This window comes from Rhinopithecus roxellana, chromosome 11, assembly GCF_007565055.1.
Source record: "Rhinopithecus roxellana isolate Shanxi Qingling chromosome 11, ASM756505v1, whole genome shotgun sequence".
Taxonomy (NCBI): domain Eukaryota; kingdom Metazoa; phylum Chordata; class Mammalia; order Primates; family Cercopithecidae; genus Rhinopithecus; species Rhinopithecus roxellana.
The window spans coordinates 73827593-73848697 of NC_044559.1; the positions used below are offsets into that span (position 1 = coordinate 73827593).

The 21105-nt window shown below is 53.6% G+C and overlaps 1 protein-coding gene and 1 long non-coding RNA gene across 2 annotated transcripts; one reads left to right on the forward strand and one right to left on the reverse strand.

Moving 5' to 3' along the window:
- Nucleotides 1–3677: 3677 nt before the first annotated feature.
- NKX2-3 (NK2 homeobox 3) lies at nt 3678–7272 on the reverse strand. Its single transcript, XM_030941075.1, has 2 exons — nt 6716–7272; nt 3678–5216 (listed from the first exon to the last, which is right to left on the reverse strand). The coding sequence occupies exons 1-2, from the start codon at nt 7071–7073 to the stop codon at nt 4477–4479; spliced, it is 1098 nt and encodes a 365-aa protein (XP_030796935.1). The 5' UTR covers nt 7074–7272; the 3' UTR covers nt 3678–4476.
- A 1746-nt stretch (nt 7273–9018) lies between these two features.
- Nucleotides 9019–13854, forward strand: LOC104656458. Its single transcript, XR_747127.2, has 5 exons — nt 9019–9202; nt 11524–11618; nt 12083–12398; nt 13505–13576; nt 13739–13854. It is a non-coding gene; the product is annotated as an uncharacterized LOC104656458 (long non-coding RNA).
- The last annotated feature ends 7251 nt before the right edge of the window (nt 13855–21105 follow it).

Consider the following 21105-nt stretch of genomic DNA (forward strand, 5'->3'; position numbering starts at 1 on the left):
ATTTAACTTCCAAAGCCAAAATGATTGATACATGAAGATTTACTATATAAACATTCACTGAGTTGTATACTTAACTATTTGCATGTTTTACTGTAGGAACAACAACAGAAAAAGGTGCTACAAGCATACCCATTTTATAGAGGAAGAAACTGAGGTTCAGGGCACTTCTAACTTACTCAAGGTTTCCACTGCTGGTTGTGCCGAGAATAGAATGGACTCAGTCTGACTTCAGAGTTCATCCTCTTAACTCCTCAAGATCAGGCTCTGCAGGAAAATAGGTTTTAGCCATCTAAAACCTATCCCACTTCTTCCACCAGTGGTGCCAACCCACCCTGAGCTTAGTGGGTGGGGAGGGGTTACACACTCATCCAAGGGAACCCAAGAGGGTTGAACCTGAAGTGACCTCTGGTATCATATGGTTCACCCTTCTCTCCACCATAGATCTCAAAAACCACAGCCCAGAGGAACAACTTACTTGGCCTGTTCCAAGTCTAATGGGTAGATTTTGATTCCTCCTGGCTCACAGGACAATTTAATGAAGCAGCAGTTCATCCTGTCAGGGGGAACTTTTCCCCTGGAGAGGGAGCCCAAGGAAGAGGTAGCTGCGTTGGTCAAGGGTTTTCAACCTCTGATGGAGGAACCCCAACAATGAGCAGTAGGGAAATCCTCCAATGAAATGATGGGAGCTATTTATACCTGGAAACTGCAGGCTCCGGAGCAGGGTACGCAGCAGGCTGGTCTAGGCTGGCTTCAAGTATCTCAAGACACGCAAACTTGCGGAATCCAATCCACAGAACCAGTTCTGTTTCCTCTATGAGGATCACAAGCCACTTTTCCAGAACAAGAGGCAATGCAGAGTGAAGGAAGACCAACACAGGGCAAGAGGAAGCCCAGCAAGGAAAGTGGGTGTGTGGTGCTGGGAGCACTGAGAGGCCAAGGCCCAGCAGGATAGGGGACTGAATTGGAGGCAAAGTAGCTGCTTACTTAGGAAGCCCCCAGTGGAGCAAGCGCAGCTATTCCTAGAGACTTCAGTTCCTAGAGTGAAGGTGCTAAAATTGCACCTGGGGAGTGAGCTTTCACAGGGTGCTGGCCCAGGTCTTGTTGACTTTCCATTCCCTGCACCTAGTGAATGTAGGGGAAGTCGAATTGGGTCCCAGATGCGGGTCCTGGGTTTCTTACACATCCTAGTTTTCCCCAGGCCCCAAACTTTGTGTCCCGGGGACAAGGTCTTTACCAAGATCTTAGCCTTCTATCCTAGGTATTGAGCTGTAGGATGAGGTGCAACATTGTGGGGAGGGATGTCCTTAGGCAGTATCACAGGGTACAGAAGAGGTGGGACCTTCTGCTGGGTTGGAAATGGGTTCCAGCCAAGTGTCCTGACTAGGCCCAGGGAAGCCAAGATTCCAGTTCCACTTTTCCCTCCAGGCCAGCAGCCAAGGCCACAGCTCAACAGCACCTGGGCAATTCAGGCAGCAGGAACCAGGGAAGAGGTGCTGAAGGAGCCCACAGGGCATCTCACAGCCCTCCTGGCCCCATGAGCTCCTACTGTGGTACCTGTCCCAGAGGGAAAAGATGCCAACCTGGCCCTCCACATGTCTCCTGTGGAGGGAGAGAGACAAATAAATCTTTGCATGACACCATGTTATGATATTGGAAAGTACCTAAGACTCTGATGGCACAAATGTGAGAGTGATTACCTCCACTTAGGTGGTTCAGGAAGGAAGCTTGGCCTTGAAGGAGAGGCAAAAGTTCACCAGAAAAATGGGGGTGGAAGGGCATTCCAGTTGGACAGGAGGGCATGTGCAGAGACATGGAGGCTGAGATAGCAAAGCACTGTTGGAATGACTCCCTTTTGTCATTCAGGCATTGATTTAAATGTAATCTCAATAGGCTTTCCCCACCGCCTACTTGAAAAGACCTCCACTCCCAGCGTTTGGTTCTATTTCCTTTTTAGAATTCATCTACTGTTTTTGCATTTGTTTATTGTCTCACCCTCCCTCCACCCACACCTGCACACCTGAAAATAAAATCCACCAGTCTAGGGACACTTTTTTTTTTTCACCGTTCTCAGCAACTCAACAGTACAAGTGAATACATAGTAGGTGTTCAGTATACCTAGTTGAATGGATGAATGAATGAATGAATGAATGAGTCTGCAGCCGCAGGCTGTGAGAAGCAAGTAAGGAGCCAAGAATTCCCTCTCCAGCCCTTCGCCTAAGCAATCCATGGGAAGGTAATGGCTCCAGAAGAGGGATCGAGGTAGGGAAGGGGATTGGGGCATCACAGTGGTGGGAGGCTGTGTCCCAGTTTGGGGGTGGCGTGAAAGAGGAGGGACGCCGCTGCGAGTTGCTGCGAGACCTGCAGTCTAGTGCACTGGCTCATGCTTGGCTCCGGGGTCTTTCTGCCGCCTAAGAGGCGAGGGAAGGGAAGGTCTTCGCCCCCCAAGTGCCGCTTCTCTAGCCTCCCGCTAGGCCCTTTCGGATGTGTCCAAGTCGCATCCTGGGCGGTCAGAGGGCTTCAGAGGGCTCCCTTGCCTGCCTGCCTGCCTCCCTCCCTCCCCTCCTTTTTCTTCCTCCTCCTCGCGTCTCTCCAGCTCCCCAGCCGGTCGGCCCCGCCACAGCCTAGCAGCCCCACCCCCTCCTGTAAGGGTGAAATTGCTAAACTTGTAGCAATAATGACCCAGCATTCAGGCCGCCGACTCCCGCTGAACGTCTCAGCGCCCCGGCCGGCCTGGCCTAATCAGCGCTCCCCTCCCTGCTGCCCGCCCAGCCCCCGTCCCTCTGGCCGCCCCCTCCCCCAGCTCACAAAAAGTGGGGAACAAAACCCCCGCACATTTCTCCGTCCCTCTGTTGAGCAGACTGCTGCACAAAGCCCCCGCTCTGAGAAGCAATGGGGAGCTCGGGGGGGACGTCAATCCGACGCGCTGGGGTTTTTGTTCGCGCAGGGGACCTCGCCTTCCTACCACACCTTTTGTTCGGGACTCCAATAAAAAGCTATTCTTTCCGCACCTTCCCGGCCCGGAGCCGCCTTTCAGCTAGACCCGGCCCCACAATGGCGCGGCGCTCTGAGGCCTCCCCATTCACCCGCCTTGGCACGCTCACAATCGGCCGTGTGGCAGCACAGGCCTCGCACAGGCATTCTCCGCAAGTGACAAGGAGCCGCATAAAGCCGGGGCCGCCGGGGGAGAAGGGAGGGCGGCCAAGGGGGAGAGCTCGGCCGCGGCGGGGCGCAGCGCAGCACCCCCAGGCGCGTTGGTAGCCCTGGCTGCAGCCGGGGAAGAGGCTGCTTTCGCGCCGCCAACAGCTGGGCCTGGGGACGAGGCTTCCTTTTCCCTGGCAACCCTCGAGGTGGGGCAGATTACAAGACTTGACCGAACGCAGGTCTGTACAGCTAGTCCAAGCATCTGGGTAAAACTTAGAGGGAACTGCAAAGCCAGGGACTTCAAATGGCCCTGAGCCTTCGACCTGTCCAGCCCGCAAGAGTAAACAGAAATTAATGAACAAAGCCACGAAGAGACCAGACTTACAGCCTGGGGCCTGGCTCATGGGAGACCAGGCCTGCAATCGCCCACAGAGGATGGCTTTCCCCCTCGCACCTTTTCCTCCCCTTCCGGCCCTATTTAAAGGATTCCTCTCCACTCTTGGGGGCTAAACAAATTCTGTAGCCGGCCAACGATCTGAAAATATTGCACCTTGTTTATTGACTCCTGTAGTGTGTGGCAGCGGGTGTGTACACGGCGTGTGGTTAAAGTTATATAGATAGATAGATAACATATGCTGAATACAGAATACGAAACAGAAAGGAAACCCGGTAACACCTCCGGTGGGCCACCAGGTCTCGAGTTTGTTCAGCCTCCCCCCACCCCCAACTTTTGATCTCATTCGGCTGGTCTTCCTCGAAGAATCCTGCGTCCCCCGACAATCCGGAGATCTGGACCGAGGTATCTGCTGCGGAGGGGACACAACTGGGAAACGAAATCGACTGTGCTATGGCGCTCCAGGCCCGCAAAGGGGGCAGAGAATCGGTAGGGCCTGGAATTTCTCAAGCCACGACTCCCATTTTTCTCTCCTTCATGCTTTTAATTTGTTATGTCCTTGGGCTCCCCGCCAATGCTTCGCGGAGGCCGCGGAAAGGCAGAGGGAGAGAAGCCCTTCTCACTTTGGAAGAACCAAGCGCGGCCAGGGTCCTAGCCTCCTGCACTCCCCTCGCTGCCAGGATCCGGGCCATCGTCGCCTCCAGCGCCCAGCCGGCGTTTCTGCCTCAGAGACAGTCCTGGCGACCGGACCCAGTCATCCTCCTTGCCCCTGAGCCCCCTTCCCCAGGCCTCGAGTGAGCTGCGATCCGAAGCCCTGAGGAGCGAGACGTATATATATATTTTTTAACGAGGGGACCTGACCTTTAGGTCAGGCCCTTCTCGAGCTTCAGTCCCGCGGCGCCAGGCTTCGCTGGGTGCCTGCCGCGTGACCCGCCCCGTCCCTACCAGGCCCGGATGCCCTGCAAGGTGCCCTGAGCGCACGCGGCCCCGGCTGCAGCACCCTGGTGCAACGGCTGTGCGCCGCCGCCGCTGCCGAAGCCTCCTAGGTTGCTCACGTTCACAAAGGGACCGCCTCCGGCCGCGCTGCAGGCGGGCTGCATGGCAGTGGTCGCCGCGGAGGTCCCGCCGCCGCCGCCGCCGCCGCCGCCCGCCGGGTACGCACAGCCATAGCTGCCGCTGTAGGCCGCGGCGGCCGCGGCGGCAGCAGCGGCTGCGGCGGCGGCCGCGGCCGAGTTCCCATAGCCATAGGCGGGGAAGCTGTTGTAGGAGTAGGCGCTGGCACCCACGCTGTAGGGCGCGCCGTAGGCCTGCGCGCTGGGCGTGACGCACGGCTTGCCGTCCCGCACCAGCACTGGGACCGCCACGCGGCGGGGCGGCGGCGGGGGCGCGTGTGCGCCCAGCTCCAGAGACTTGTCCTGCCGCTGTCTCTTGCACTTGTACCTGCGATTCTGGAACCAGATTTTCACCTGCGTGGACGTGAGCTTCAGGCTGCTGGCGAGGTGCTCGCGCTCGGGTGCCGACAGGTACCGCTGCTGCTTGAACCTGCGTTCCAGCTCGAAGACCTGGGCTTGCGAGAAAAGGACCCGGGGCTTCCGGCGGCTGCGTGGTTTTGGCCTCTCGCTCTCCTCCGCTGCCTTGCAGTCTCCCGCCGCCTCTAGAGACTTCTTCAGCTGGCAGCTTTCTGCGGAAGAAGCAAACAACAGCGTCCTTAGCTGTTCCCAGCCGCACCGCGGCTCCTGTCCTGGAGCACCGTGACCCCTTTTGGTGGCTGAGCAGAGCGTGCGGTAGTAAATGGCTGGACTTTGGGGAACGTTTGTGGCTCCTGGCGCTGTGGGACCCTGCGACAGCCTCAGTACCGAAAGAACGCCCTTAGCAGGCGGAGGCGCGTTTCCTGGAGAGGGGTAGTTAGTGCGTGTTTATTTGGATCTTGAGCATCTGCGAGAGAAGAGATTACTCTGTATTAAATGTGCGGCTCGACGTGCTAATGACTATTTTCAGGATGAAGGTTTGCAGCTACATAATAACTACAGTATTTGCAAACTCGTTTGCCTTCTACTCCACCAAGGATAACTGAAGGTGTGAGGCGGGTTGGTATGAGTGGGCCGGTGGGCATGGGTTGAGCGAAAATCTGTTCCGAGTGTAACGCTTGTGCATGGCCCAGGGACGTGTGTGTGTGGCTTATAAAAGACTACATGCAAATGTGATGACAATGTCCCTGTGCCCTCTGAAAATGAAGTTTGATTGACTAGTTATAGACAGTTTCATGCCGATTTTAGGCTCTGGAAACTATGAGAGCATAGGCCTTGGCCTCTGCAACATCAAACCGCCTCTTGGGGAAAGACTGAGATTCTGTCCTCTTAAATACACTTCCTTGGGGACTTTATTTGATTATCCCATCTCCCTATCAATTTACTTCCCGTCCGATGTGAGCAGCCAAGATCTCGGACTCAAGTTCGGCGCGTTTTCTATTCGGCCCGCAGCCTGGGACACAAAGCAAAACGTTACGGATTTTCAAAAAAGGCCGGCGCCTTAGGGATGTGAGAGCTATGGTCGCGCGGAATAGACAGTGTTCCCATGCACTTTCCGATCATCTCCTCTCTCTCTACCGGGTGCCACGGGTTCAAGGACGCTGAGTTCCAAGCAGAGAAGGGAGGAAACCACCCAACTGGCCTCCACCAAAGTTCCTGCCCCCTGCGGATAAGAGAGACACAGGCTGCTTGGGCTGTCTTTTCTGAAAAGAAGGGGTGGCTGCCCTGGGCTAAGAGAACTCATCTCACCCTAGAGGGAAAACGAAAAAGGTCCAGGCTCCTGCCCTTTTTGGGAGAAGAACCTTTTGGTGGGGTGGAGGAAGGGAAGAGCAAAAATACTGCCAGTTATGAGGACCCAGGCTCTGAGCCCACGTCGCCTCTCAGCATCAGGGCAGTAGTAACCACCTTCCCTTCCCTCATTTCCCCCTTTGGGGAGGAGTAGTTGTCAGGGTCACCTCGTCCTTGTCTCTCCGCCCCATCTCCCTCGCAGGTACCTGCGCTTTGTGGCGCTGTTCGCGACCAGGGCGGAGGCATGGCCCCAGCCAAAGGGTAAAGGGGTGGGCAGCCGCTCTGGCAAGGTTTGTGGGCTGTTTGTGTGTGCTCTGCCATTGCTCCAGGTGTGCGGGTGCGTTTTCTTTCCCCCTCTACTCACTTTGGCTCCGGTCCCTCACGACCTCGGGCTCCTCTTCGTGTTCCTTGGGGCCGCTGCACGAGTCTCGCAGGACCGTGTGGACATAGCCCTGGGGACACAACCCTGAATCCCCGTGGCCGTCGGCTGCGGCTAGTGAGTTCAAATAGGACAATTTATCGCCCTCTTCTTCCTCGTCCTCCTCCCCTCCGTCAGAAAATTGCGTCCCCTCAGCTGCGGCCAGCATGCAGGGCGCAGAGTGGAAGTGGTGCTCCAAGTCCGCCTGCAAGTGCGCACCATGGAAGTGCTGCTGCTGCTGCTCCAGATTCAAAATGTCTTTGACTGAGAAAGGGGTGGAGGTGACCGGGCTTGGTAACATCATCAGGGCCACTTAATTGTCTAGTCCAAATAATAAATCCCGGCGGGGGCGGGGAGGCAGCGCGGCGGCTCCAGCTCTCCTCCTGGACTCCGCCGCTGCTGCAGAGTCGGGCTTTTGACAGACGCGGTCCTACTCCAGTCTAAATCGCCTCCATTGGCCGGGACCTGGGGGTCTGGGTTTTGTTACAGCCACTGCAGGGACTGGGGCCGGGGCTCCGAAGCCTCTGTCCGGGAGACTTGCGTCACGTCGGGGGGCGGGGCCGGCGCCCCAGCCTCCCTCCCCATAGGTTCCGGCTCATGTGGGCCACGCCCCCTGCTCTCGCCGAGTGGGATGTTGCGGCTCTACCAGAAATAGACAAGGACTAGTATAGAGTCCTGAAGTCCGAGACGCTGCGGGCGAGGCTGCACTGATCCGGTTCCTGAACCATTGATTCCCGCGTGGCTGCACCTTCCCGACCTAGGCCAGTTCTGGGAGGCTTGCTGTCCACGAACAACGCCAGGGAAGGATGCCCCAGGGGTGTGCTTTTTTCAGCTGCTGCGCGGGGCAGGAAAACTTCCTGGCGGGTAAATACCGGGCGCTGGATCCACGAGGAGACACGGAGTGTTTTATCTGTCTATGGGTGGGCGACATGTCCGTTTTCAACTTGTTGCCGTTTCTCAAGCTTTCTCTCCGCTTGAAACATGTTTCTGACCCTTAGCCTCCGCGAGTGGAAAATGTTCTCCGAGGAAGAGCTCCTAGATCGTCTAGCCGGAAGTCCCCTCTTTCAGCCTCTGAACTTGCAGCTTGTGTTAGCAAGACACGCGTGTCACTTATCACTTCCCACTTAATTCTATAGCTGTAGTTGCCTGCCTGGTCGCCCCAGTTAGATTGTAAGCTCCATGAGGGCAGGGTCCTGGGGTTGCTTTTGCCCTTGTATCCCTGGCAGCAGGTGCACAGAGCAGTATGTGAAAGGAAGATAGAGTTATGACTAAACTTTGGTATTCGACAGCTCTTGCTTGGCCTTGTCAGTGTGTGATCTTGGGCATTTCTAAGTTTGTTTCCTCGTCTATAAACGAAGGCAGTAATACCTTTTTTGGTTGTTGCTAGGGTTGAATGAAGCAAAACACGCCAGAATCTTAGTGCAGGGCCTCACGCATGTTACGCGCTCAGTACCTGTCAACTACTGCTTTTCTGTATGGGAGGTCAAGCAGTATTTGTTGACTGCATTGGTGGTGCGTGGCTGGAGTGTGGCACACACTGGGTGGCTTCTTACGGTTTTGAGAGCAGGATCTGTCCTCACAAGGGAGGTGACCCAGCCTTGGCGGCCTTCTTTTCCGCCTATTGAAATCAGGAGCCTGAATGTAGGCCTTGCCTCTCCGACAGGCTTTTACTTTTTCTCTACCTACACGCCTTCTGTACCTTCATGAGGCCCTGGTTGTTTTCTGGGGGAGTGTATGCGTCCCCCACAGATTCTGGAAACTCCGCGCTGGTAGGGACCATCTTCTTCCACAACAGGCATTTGCTCTCTACCAGGCCTAGCCCAGTGAGGAGCAGCGGGCGCTGCTTTGAGGGCCGTAGAAAAAACCGTGTGCAGCGCTGGCCTTAAAAATTAGGGAACAGTTCCAGCTCAACCGTGGCTCTCCTCATCCGGCCTCAGCCACTCCAAGCAATTTTTTGGCAGTCAGGATGGCGGAGCTGGAAGAGACCCATCTCACCTGGAAGGGGCGGGTGAAAGGTGCAGGGACGGTGGACATTGCCTCCGAGCAGCATAAGACACCGGCTGGGAATGGGTACGAGGGTGGAGGGCTGCTACGCGCGTCCCGCAACGGCGACAGGAGTGGGTGCTCAAGGTTGAAGGGAGAAAGAACAGCCTGTCGGGAGGGGGGAGAGGCGGGGCTCTGCAGAAGGGAGCGGAAATGTTGTGGAGAGGCAGCCCCTGGGTCCGCCGGGGGAGCTGGGATGCCACGCGGGCCACGTGCGCCCAGCAGTACTTAGGTGGCGGCTGCCCGCAGGCAGTGGGGAGAGACCCTCTGTGGGCAGGGTCTTGCGCCGGAACCGCCATTCCTCAGCCACAGGGGCGCCCGGTGTCTTTCTGTTTTAAATCCTGAAACTATTGACGCCCCAGGCGCAGACCGGTGTCTACAAACCAGGCGGTGAGTCTGCAGAGGGAGGAATGTGCCTGGTTTTGCTGTGGATCCCGAGCGCTCGGGTGCAAAGATCCCGAGGTGGGGGGCGGAGGGGTGCACGGCACTGCCGGGTGGAGGACCTTGAGTGTGTGTGCATAACGGTGGCCGCCGAGCATACAAGCAGGAAGCTGAGCTCCAGCCTCACTTCCCCAACCCACCTCCGGGGCAAAACTGTCTCAGGGGAAATGTTTCTGCTCTCTTCTAGTCCGCAGTTTTCTTCTCCTCTGGTGATTTCATGATTCTGGAAAAAGAAAAGGAGAAAGGCTATCGAAACAATCTCTCTCCCCAGTTTCCAACCGAAGTCTGCATTTCTCCTTGTTACACTCCCTTGCGTCTCAGCCTCGCTTCGCTCCTAGGCCTTACATAAATCTAGCTCCAACAATCCAGGTCTTAAAACTGCGACCAGGACAAAGCGCCCCTCCAGCGCCTGATCGCGGATACACGCCCACAGACGCGCTGCTGCCGCCGGAGCCCACCAGGGCGCCTCTGTCAGCTCACGCAGGGAGCTGTTTCCTCCCTACCAGCAGGCCTGCGGGTGCTCCTTTACCGCAAATCCCGCCGCCCCAGCCGCCCCCGGGCCAGGTACCTTGCGCCAGGCCTAAGCGGTTGTCTTTTGAGGACCCTGGGCAGGTTGCTCCTCAGTATGCCACCAGGGCCTGTGAGGACTCCCAGGCGAAGGAGCCTAGCGGGTGGCGCCTAGGCCTTATCGCCGCTTCCTTTCCCCATCCCCAGCCCAGCGCAGTGCTGTTCCAGCCTGCGGAAAACCTCTATCTGCTACCGCATCCCTGAGATTGATCTGAGTTTTATGCCCAGAGCAGGGGTTTGGGTTGCCTCCAGCTACCTCCTCAGTATTGTTCAGACTCCCTTGGTCTGGTTCCCCGGTGGCTGTGCTTCCGCGCAGGGATCCCTGCCGGGCCAGTTTCATCTAGGTGGCCTCCTTTTCCCGCGCGCGCACCCTGTACCCGCGACAGCCTCGGGCCTGAAAGGAGAAGAACTCCAGAGCGGTAGTTGTACAGCAGCAGTCGCTCCGCAGGAGTCTCTTATCAGAGAGTGGGATCTGGTTCCAACGCCTATCCAGTTACGATCGCCTTCTGGGGCATTTGCATTCTCTTGTCTGAAAAGGAGATCTTTGAAATCCTCGAGCTGTGCTCTACTAATAATATGTTTTCGTTCCAGACACTTTAGCTAATTACTGTCAGATAAAGTAAGGATGGCTGCATCCATGGAAGCGTTTGATTTTGTTTTAATCGAGTGCCTTCCTACGCTTTCATCACCTCATACATTTATACAAGCTCTCTACCCCACCCTATGATTAAAGATCATCAGTAAACGGTGGTAAAGTCCTTGAAGGGGAAGTGCTGTATAGAGACATAAACGTCTGTACCTTTTTCTTTTTTAAGGAACCACATGCTAGCCATTACAATAAATGCATTATCAAATGAAAAATATGACAATTTTTTGAAAACTGTAAAGTGTTCTCATAACTGTTATTGTCTACACAAACATTGCTTAATGTACATATAAATATAGGCAGATAATAGATAATTTTAGTTGTAAATGCCACTGCTTATCCCGTTATCTCTCAGCTATTCAAATGGTCATTTAATTATATAACCAAGGCCACAAACAAGTTGAAAGTTATTGTGGCTTTCTAATCAAAATGTAAAAATGTAACACTACAATCAGAAGTGATTTTTTCTATTAAAGCATGAAAAATCATCCTGTGATGAACTCAGCCAAAACATTTCAGGGTAATCTTTTTTTTTTTTTATTGCTCTTCTAGAAGTTTCATTTTCAATGTCAACTTACGAGATCGAGAGAGACCCACTAAATGGGTTTTTGTTAATTTGTTGGCGGTAGTGGTGGTGGTGGTGGTGGGGTGTGTGTGTGCGTATGCGCAAGTGTGCTTTGCTTTAGTTTTTTGTTAAGGAATGTTAGAAAGCTACCCAATTTTTTTTAAAAGCAATTCAGAAGCAATAGCATTTTAATTACGAGATGGGTGAATACATTTTGTGCTTTCAAAGAAATGTCAACTGGGTTGGTGAGTACTAGAAGGCATTAAACTGGTCTAATTTCTTGGGAGGTTTTTTCTTGTTGAAGGAATTTCATAAAAAGAGATTTTGAAATGCTGTTTTAAGCATTTAGTTTGTTTTGCATGTGTTTGTAGGAATGCCAAATTTTCCTAGATTTTATTTGGAATTGAGTTTTCTAAATTAACCACTGTTTCTCTTTCCTGGGAGAAAATTAGTCCAAATACAGTAATTTGTATAGTTCTTTGTAAATTGCAGGTCCTTGCTGAGAATGTGACTTTCGATTTCTCAGGGAGAGGGCTTCACAGCTATCTTTGTGGATCTGCCCCTCCAAAAATTTTAAAGATAAAAATGTAAATTACACTTTCTTTAGCAAAACCAGTTCTGTTAATAAAACATGTCGAAAAGACTGTATCTTTGTTGAATGAAAATCAGTTCAATACTTTTTCAAACAAAAAACACCTAAATAAAGGACTCCTGTATACAGACATTTATTTGTACTGTTTGTGTGCGCTACTTGGGCGTGCAGTGAGCAGTTTTAACTTGAGGATTCAATTGGAATTCTGAATGCATTCCTTTTTGGTTGTTGTTGCTAGCGTGCGTTTAACTTTCCGTAGCGAAATTTCAATGTGTATAAACTTTTTAAATTGTAATCTGACTTCAGAAGAGCAGCTGCAGTCTTCGTCAAATTAATTCATTTGAACCAGAGCGACTGCCTGCTTCGTGCGGATTCTGATTTTTAGTAGTGGGGGAATAGAGAGAGAAATGTGGTTATCGCGTTCCAAGAAGCAAGAGAGATTCTTCGTGTTTCTTCCAGCGCTATCTACTCGAAACTGTCTGCTCTCAACAGTAAACCGGCTCCGTGGGATCTCAGCTTCCTAGGACATAGAAAGCTTCCTCTAAATCTCCCTGGGAGTCACGTTGGCACAAATACCTTCAAACCGTCTGAGAACGAAAAAGACTTTTCTCACTTGGAAAGAAACGTTTACTGCAGTCTTGTTTAAGTAACATGTTTAAGTAACGTCTTATCGGGCCTTCTCCGCGTCCAGCCCGGAGGTCCGGGTCTTCGGTCGGCACTGGGAGAACGATCCCCAAGGTTCGGCTAGACCTTCGCTGCGTCAGCGGACTGCCGGGTCTGCGGGCGTAGACCCCCGATTGCCCTTGGTCCTGAAGCTGCAGGGACGCCCAGCCATCACCACTGCCCCGGCGCAGTTCCGGCTCGGCTCGCCTGACCCTGAGGAGATTTGGCGGTCGGGTGGGACAGTGGGCTGCTGGCCTTGCTCAGAATCAGACAGGGAACAGTAGAGAGGGCAGAGGCACGGGGCTGGTGCGGCGCGCCAGGACACATGCCACAGGGGTCAGAAGGAGTGGCGCGCCCTAGGAACCAGGTCCAACCTCTGGACCTCGCAGCCTCGCAGGCGTGTCAGGTCGGAGGTCCCCGGTTCGGTAGCTCCAGGTTGCAACGACTGTAAGGGCTCCGGGCCTCACTGTGCCCTGCCCGTCACTGGCGCCGCGTCTCCAAGCCAGTGCACGTAGGGCCTAGCAGTGCTGGGCTTTTTCCTGGGGCATCTTTCTCCATCCGCCTGCCAACGGCCGAGGGCCCTAGCGAAGAGGGCTAGAGTGACTTGGTCGGCCTGCACAAGGTGCGCCTTTGTCCTTGAACCTGCCTCTAGGTTCTCGAACTCCCCTCCACCTCTCCGCGCTCCTGTCAACCAGAGGCAAGGACCTTCTTACCTCTTGAGGTTCGCCACATCCAGAGGCAGGGCAGAGCCTCTGAGTCGGGGATCCTAAAACGCGCGCGCTCTTCCGCCTGCAGTCCTCCTCTCCCTCACTGCTAGTCTTTTTCCCCTCGTAGCCCCTTGCTCTTTGAGGGAACCCATTTTACTCTCCCACCCCTTTTCCTTTATGCCCTTCCCCCACTTCCTTTCTTCCTCACCTCCTCCCCCATCTCCTCAGTTTCCTTTCTCACTGTTTCCACTCCTCCCCACCTGTTTCCCTCCTACCTGTTTCCTCACTCTTCCCCTTATCTTGTTTAATTCCCTCCTTTTCCCTACCTTCTTACCCCTCCACTCTGATGCTCTCAGGCTTTTTGATGGTGGCCCTGCAGATGTCTGATGTGAAGGGAATCAGGGCAGCACAGGAGGACTTCGCCAAGGTGGGGTGAGACTAACTGAGCAAGACCTCACTCCTGAGCCCCACATTCCTTCCCCCATCCCACCCGTCTGCTTCTGACCCTCAGGGCTGCTCAGGAGAATGCCCATGCACCCCTTGGTTTGTGAAAGGGAAGCTACCCTGTGCCCTGCTCCAACTGGTAAGACCTCTCCCACCTCCCAAGCCCCCACTCCCTGGTAGCCTCAGCAGTGGGCCCTAGCTGGTCTGTGGGGCTCCAGGTGGCAGGCTTGGCTGCCCTGCTCATGGAAATCCCCACTCCAGGCAGATCCTGGGGAGCCTGCGTTTCCTTCTATTGTGGCAGTCTGAAGAGAACCAGAGCAGAGCTGGAGGTGACCATGAGACCTGGGCCCCAGGCATCGCTGAGAGCAGATGGGGGCTTCCAGACCAGGAACACCCGCTCCCACTGCACCACACACAAGTGAGAGCAAACTGACCTTCCTTTCTTTCCCAACAGCCCCACTTTAGACTGGGGGTTGTATTGTCTTGAGATCACCCCAACTGGAAGGTGTTTCAGAGATTGCCTTAAAATGCAGGGGCCAAATCTAAGAGAAAAGAGTGGGGTCCCTGGCTTCTCACAACAGCCAAGGACTGAGCACTCTAGCTGCTCTGGGTCCACCAATAATTTCCTACCTTTTCCCTAACTGGAGCCAGTGGGGGTCACTGAGTCACTGGCCTCCTGAGAGGAGACTAAGTCTCATGCATTCTCTCCTGGGAGCTGGGCTCCCCAGATGCGTGGCAGGCAGCCAGCCAGCCACCCTCTACCCTTTACCTTCCAGCTGCAACCATAGTTTTGAGACTGGTGGCAGTTTCATCTCCTGAGAAATACAGGTTTCCAGTAGGTGGATAGAGACATGATATAGATATTTCTACAGACTTGTCTTTCTCCTTGAATGAAGAGGAAAGTGCTTTCCTGTGTGAATACATTAGTGAGTGCACATGTGGATGGGCATGGGGAAGAAGGCACTCAGGACTGCCCATAAATGTAGACTCCACATTAGGGCTCTACTGTTTCAGATCATGTGGTCATTAACACAGGGCTGGCCAACACTCATTCTAAATTCTTTCCCTCCTTTTTTTCCCCTCAACAATAATGGGAATTACTGGTAGTGACATGAGATTTGGAGAGAAATGTTTATATGATCCAAGATGAAAATTAAGTTCCATGACTATCAGATGCACTATTTCTATAAGGCAATTTATGGGATCATTACAATTAGTCTTGTCCAAAGTGGTTCCATAAGCGCCTGTCTAAGCTGTAGTCAGAGAAGAGGGAATAGATTTTATTGCCAGAGTTGTAATGACTGTGTGTGTTGTTGAAAGTAATAAAACTACATTGAAATATTCTGAAATTTAGACTTTTAAAAACTCCATGTGTCATGCCCTCCACATTAGTATAGTAGAAGGGTGGCCCGTGTGTATATATATGTATGTATTGTGCCCCCACATGAGGGAACATGTACACAGGCAGATGTGAATATCTTATACCTCCCACAACTGGTAAGTCAGTAAGCATGCATGTGAGTGGCTGTAGACAGATCTCCTGAGCATTCATGTGCAAGGGTTGCCCCGGTGACACGCTCCTCTGCAAGGAGACTCCATATGTGAGGAGGTTGGGTTTGGAATGGGGCCCAGGGAGATGTTGCTTTCTCTAAGCCATAATCATACCTCATGCCTGTCTTGGGCTGGAGCACTGGCCCTGTAGTCCACCAGATCTAGGTGTGGAGTCCTGCTGTTTTTATAGTCTTGTGACTTTGAGCCAGTCCTTCAACCTCATTAAATGGCAGTTTTCTCACTTACAAAAGAAGATAATAACGGTGTGGACTTTATAAGCCTGCCTTTAGGATTAAGAAAAGCACTTACAGAGAATTCCGCACCTATGCAGGAGAAACGGTTCTTGCGGGGGCGGCTGGGGCTGAGCAGAAATCTGCGGAGAGTGGGGTTCCCAGGTGCTCTCTTTTCCCACTTACAGAAGCATTATTTAATTGTCCATCAAATTTTGTGTTTTTTGGGATCTTCAAACAAGGAGACTAATTCTCTTAATCATTAATTTTAGGAAATATTCTCAGAATGACCAGCAGCCTCCTCTCAGCCTCCCCACTCCCCCAATAGACACTCCCCACCCTCTGAAGCTAAAGCAGCCGCAAACAAAACCCGCACTCCAACCCAGCTTCCGATTCCCACAAATGCATCATTTTTAGCTGCTGTAAACAAATCCCTGAGGTCCCATGTCATTGTTATCGTGTTGAGATAAAGATCTGACCAATTAGCGTCCCTGCTGGAATGCAAATAAATCAGCTGCTGGGGACCTGCCCTGGCGGTAGGTGTCCCTCTCTCACCCAGGCCTTGCCCTGCACTAAACTGTGCCCTCTCTCCTTTTCCCTCTGCGGTGGGTGAGAGCATCTGGCCATTGGATTTGTCTGGTTTCTTATCTCTCCGCTTGGCCCCACACCTGCTGTGTGATTTTAGGCAAGTCACTTACCCTCTCTGAGCCTGTTTCCTTTCCATAAAGGTGTTAATGGTGACTACCTTTTAAGGTTGGTAGTGAGCGGCTGTAACAATAGAAATAATACAGCTGACAACAATAACATTAGCAATCCCATCACCAATGACCATATGGACAGTACCAGCTACTGTTCATGGCTTTTCTACAAGCACCAATGGGCTCAGAGGTAAAGAGCCTCCCCTCCCCACCCAGCTCCCACATAAACTGGCAGACCATGGTCAAGAGACTTCTACTGTGCTGGGAGAGTTCGCTGTCTCATTGGGTATGAAGAGCGCAGAACATCGCCAGGCTGCTGTAAACTCTTGCTAAGTGTCCGCCATTGTTACTGCTTCTGCTTCTTGCAGCAGCTCTTGTCTTTGGCCCTATTAATATAACCATTTCAGAGGAGGGGACTGAGGCTCAGAAGGGTGAGGTAAATTGCCCAAGGTTGTTAAAATTCCTTGCCTTGAACACTCAGCTTCCTCTCTTCCCCCTTCTGCTTCCCCTGAGCCGCGGAGGGACTGCCTGCCCAGGCGCAGTTCTCTCTACTCTGCGAATTCCTGCTCCCTACTCAACGGCCCTCCCCCTCCTCAAATCTTCCTGCGGAGCCCTGACGGTGGTTCACAGCCCCCGAAAAGAATGTGCCCCGGTGACAGGATTGACTGGAAGCTGCCTTGAAAATAAACACGGCCGGACGGTGGGGCGGAGCTTCCTCTAGCCCCCTCCCCTTCTCTCCTACGTGTACCCCCACCTCCGCCCCCTAGAGCAGTTTCCTTTCTCCCCACCTCCGTCCTCGGCTTTCTATTCAGTATGGGGCTGCCAGCCCTCGTCCCCGCCTTCCGAGGTGCCTACTGTCAAGTTAACACTAATCATGATAATAAACTTTCCACCGGTAAACAAAGCGTTCCACACAAAGGTCTCTTCCGATCGCTATATCCCTAGGAGACAAGGATCACCGCCCCTCCCGCCCCATGTAAGAGCCTTGGACATTGAGGCCCCAGAAATAAAATTATTTGTCCAAGGTCACGAAGCAAGTAAGAAGTGGGTGCAGGACGCCTCTGCTCCACGCCTGAGTGGGCTGGAGACAACGTCCTGCCCCAGTCAGACTCCGGGAATCACGACTCCACGGCCATCCGGCCACAGGGAGGCCCCCGCCTCCCCCTGCGACCCCCGCAGGGTTGACCTATTGTCCAGGAGGCCTCGCTCGCCTTCTCCTGGGCGGCATCTGCAACCCCAACGCCAGAGCAGGGCCCGCTGGGAGCCCACTATTGGGTCCCTGGGAATAGGTCACAGGGCTTTCCGAGGAGGCTCCCCTCCTGCCTCTGTCCCGACCTCTCAGACCACTCTGCCGACGCTCTCGGGAGAAGTAGGAACTTCCCACTGGAAAGCAACCCCCGCCCTTGCAGCCCGGCGAGGCCGGGAATGCGCTGGAGCTAGGCTTCAGACCTTGGCAGCCAGGCACCCGGGAATCTGCGCAAGTGGCTGCATCTCCGGGAGGCACCGTGCGCTTGCTGGAGCAGAGTTGTGGATTCAGATTCTGTCTCCATGGGTCTCCAGACAAATTCTGTAAACTCTCAGAGGTTTTTGCTTTTCTGATTTGTGGAACTGGGAATACTAGAAGTATCTACCTCTTAGGTCGCCTGAGGATTCAAGGAAATTAACTCTGTGAAGCACTTAGCGTGGTGCCTGGCACAAGAAACGCCCAATAAATGTTAGTTTATTATTACGAAGCCCGGGACAAGTGGAGGCTGATTTTTTTCCGTTTGGGGTGTGAGCTTTGTGTGCCTGCTCGCACGGAGGCTGCCGATGTGACCAGGTGGCGCTCTTTGAGGCCGCGGCTGGCCACGGGGAGAGAGGGAGAGTTTTTGAAGAGCCGGGCTCACCCCGGTTACTCTGTTTGGGGCGGGTCCCCGCGGTTACGTTAATGTGAGCTGCGGCCGCCCGGCGACCTCGCTATGTGCGTCTGTCCTGAGCCGCGTGCGTGTCACGGCCTGTGAGTGTTAGGAGCCGGGTCCCCGTTGACGCGCTTAAGGGGACCTCACCTGCGCCTGGTTTAGATTTCGGCCGGGACAAGAACCTCAGATTCACCTGACGGATGCGTGGCGTCCACACTGTGTACACAAACCCCAGCGAGGCTGGAGTCCCCGGTGCTCGGCCTCCAGTTCATCGAACAATTTGCACTATTAATGGTTATTTTATTTATATCGTTAGAATTGTTCCCCCGGGTCTGTTTACACCAAATGTCTGGCCGTCCCGGCCGCAGTGTTTGGACAGAGGATTATACTAATGGATAGCGAGCTAGGAGGGGAGAAGAAGGCGCGGCTGGAAACGGGGCTCCAGGACATCGCGCCGGGTGGGCCTGGAGGGAAAGGGGAGCGGGCCTCTCCCAGGCTCGACCTCTGACCTTAGAAGGGAAGGAAACTTGTCTGCCGCAATTGGAAACCTTGGCCTCCAGAGCGGTGGAGGCTGACTGCTCCCGGACCCCTACCCCTCTTCTCTCTAGGCGGATATCAAACTCGAGGTCGTCTTGCTTGGGTGAGCGCGTGTCAACAAGTAAACAAGACCAGGAGCTACCAGGATGGCTGCCGCTTTGATTTCTTCGCAGTCGGTGGCGGCCGGCTTACTGCTTCGGCCTCCAAATCCGGATTAGGGCCAAGCCCCGGGCGCCTGGCGGCCGGCAGGGTTAGAGCTGCCTTCAAAGGGCGGCCGCCCAGCGAGTGCGCACCTCCGGGAGCTGGAGAGGCCCTGCAGCACCCGGCGCAAGGTGCGCACACGCTCACCCCCAGCTTGCCCGGGAACAAAACGCGACCCGCGCACCCATCCAACGCAGTGGAAAGGCCGCCATCTGGCAATGGGCGAGTTGCCCACTGGCGCCCAGGACCAACATAGGGTTTCACGGATCTCGGCAGCCTTCAGTTTGAAAAGACTAGGCCTGGAATTCCTGGCTTTGGAGACAAGTGTCTTTGCTACAGGGCCAGGGGCTGATGCGTGAATGTAGCTAATCATTTAGCTAGCGTTTACTACGTGCCAGACACCGTGCCTAGCGCTTTTAGTCTCCACATAATCGTAGGAACGATTATCCCTTTTTACAGAAGAGAAAACAGAAGGCTTCGGTAACTTGAGCAAGATCTCACAGCTAGTAAGTGATCTCACAGCTAGTAAGTGCCAGGATTCTAGCCACATAGTCTGTCTACAGACATAGGGCGGTGTTTCTCACTGTTTTGTGGTTTGAGCACTTGCTTGGGATCCTCTCCCCAGATACGCGTGACCCTTTGCCAACAATTCCAGGGGCTTCAGGGAACCTCCTAGGTCCAGTTATACAACTCGCATTTGATTTCACGTTAATTATGAACACAGAATAAGAAGGTAGTACTTTTTGTTTTACAACTGAAGGTTCCTGAAGCTCAGAGGGGTAGTCACTTGCTCGAAATTACACTGCTGGTAAACGTGGAGTTAGGCTTTCGGGTTTTTGAGAAGGTTTTGCCTTCGTAAGCACCACTTCTCCAGTCTCTCCAGACCCTGAAGTTCGCCTTTTCCTTCCCGCTTGGCTCGCTATCTCCTCTCTGGCAGAAGGACGTGGGACCAGCCCTTGGGAGGATCTGGGTTTCTTGAGAGGCCTCTGGGAGGTGATCGGCTGGCGGGGGCGCAGCTCCAGACCCGGGTTGCCCTGTGCTTTGCGGACCGTGCTGCCACAACGCGCGCTCCGGTGAACGGTTTATCTAAAGACAACTTCTGTTTCTCGTTCGCGGTCTGGAGTTGCCCTGCAGCCAGCAATGAAAAATGCGCCTTTTCCCGAGACTCTGGCGCTGGTGATTTATGTGGGAACTGTACTCGCTCGCGAGGCCTGGGCTGCTCAGCCTGGCCTAGAGGGTGGAGGGCTGGGGCGCCGGCCTGAAGGAGAACCTGGTGCCCCCGCCCTTCCAGCGCCCATTTTTACGGCGCCCCTTCCATCCCTACCTCCAGGACATTTTACAGCCGCTCCCCCAGGAAGCCCAGCGCTTTATCGCGGTAAAGTAAACACCATTATCCTAGGTCCATTAACACGGAGATTTCGGCGTTGTAAATAGACCGCGTGAGGGAGAAGGGCAGCCCCCGCGAACTCCCTTGTAAAACGGTGAAGGTTCTCTAAGATTTATGGCTGCTGATTGGCCCCGCAACCTTCTAAGAAAGCCCAGGCTTGGCCAAAGCCAGAAGATGGGGCATTCCCCCAACCTAGAAATCTCGCCCTGAGTGTTAGGACTGCAAGGGTAAGGGGTCCTCAGGATGTGTCTGGCTCATTCATTAATTTTCTTTAAGTCACAAGCCTAGGAATGCCGATTCCTTTCCGGCTGTGGATGCAAAGATAAACTCTTAGCAGGAGCTGCCAGCCCAACCATCACGATGCTTGTGTTCAGCCTTCTTTTTCATTTGTAAACTGGATAGTGCTTTCAGCAGCTACTTTAGGAGTCTATAAAGCGGAGGGACTTGTAATTGGTGGGCATTGCCCAAATACCCATTAAGCCAAGACAGGCATTTGGCCGGCTTGTTTGGCATTACTTTTTTTTTTTTTTGAGACGAAGTCTTGCTCTGTCACCCAGGCTGAAGTGCAGTGGCGCGATCTCGGCTCACTGCAAGCTCCGCCTCCTGGGTTCACGCCATTCTCCTGTCTCAGCCTCGCGCATAGCTGGGACTACAGGCGCCCGCCACTATGCCTGGCTAATTTTTTTTTTTTTTTTTTTTTAGTTGAGACGGGGTTTCACCATGTTAGCCAGGATGGTCTCGATCTCCTGACCTCGTGATCCGTCCATCTCGGCCTCCCAAAGTGCTGGGATTACAGGCGTGAGCCACCGCACCCGGCTGGCATTACTCTTTTAGCCTCTCTTTCCAAAATGATATGGCCACCCTATTTATTCTTGTGCCAGCCTGTAAATATGAAATCAAGTAGAGATGATGGTGCTGGCACAAGAGTGGGCAGTCCTAGTTCTCCACCTCTCTGGGTTTCTATTTCTGATGAATATTTTGTGAATGGTTCCAGGAAGTTTCTGCTCATCTGTAAAGTGGTTTTCTTAACCCCTCAAGTCAATATTTATATTAAACTGTGGATTCTGAACTAGGAAGGGTGGCTCAGTTTACTTGGGAAAACAAAGGGACAAGTTGTCCAGGCCCAGGGAAACTGCAGGAGAACCCAGCCTCTCCTAACGCTTGTC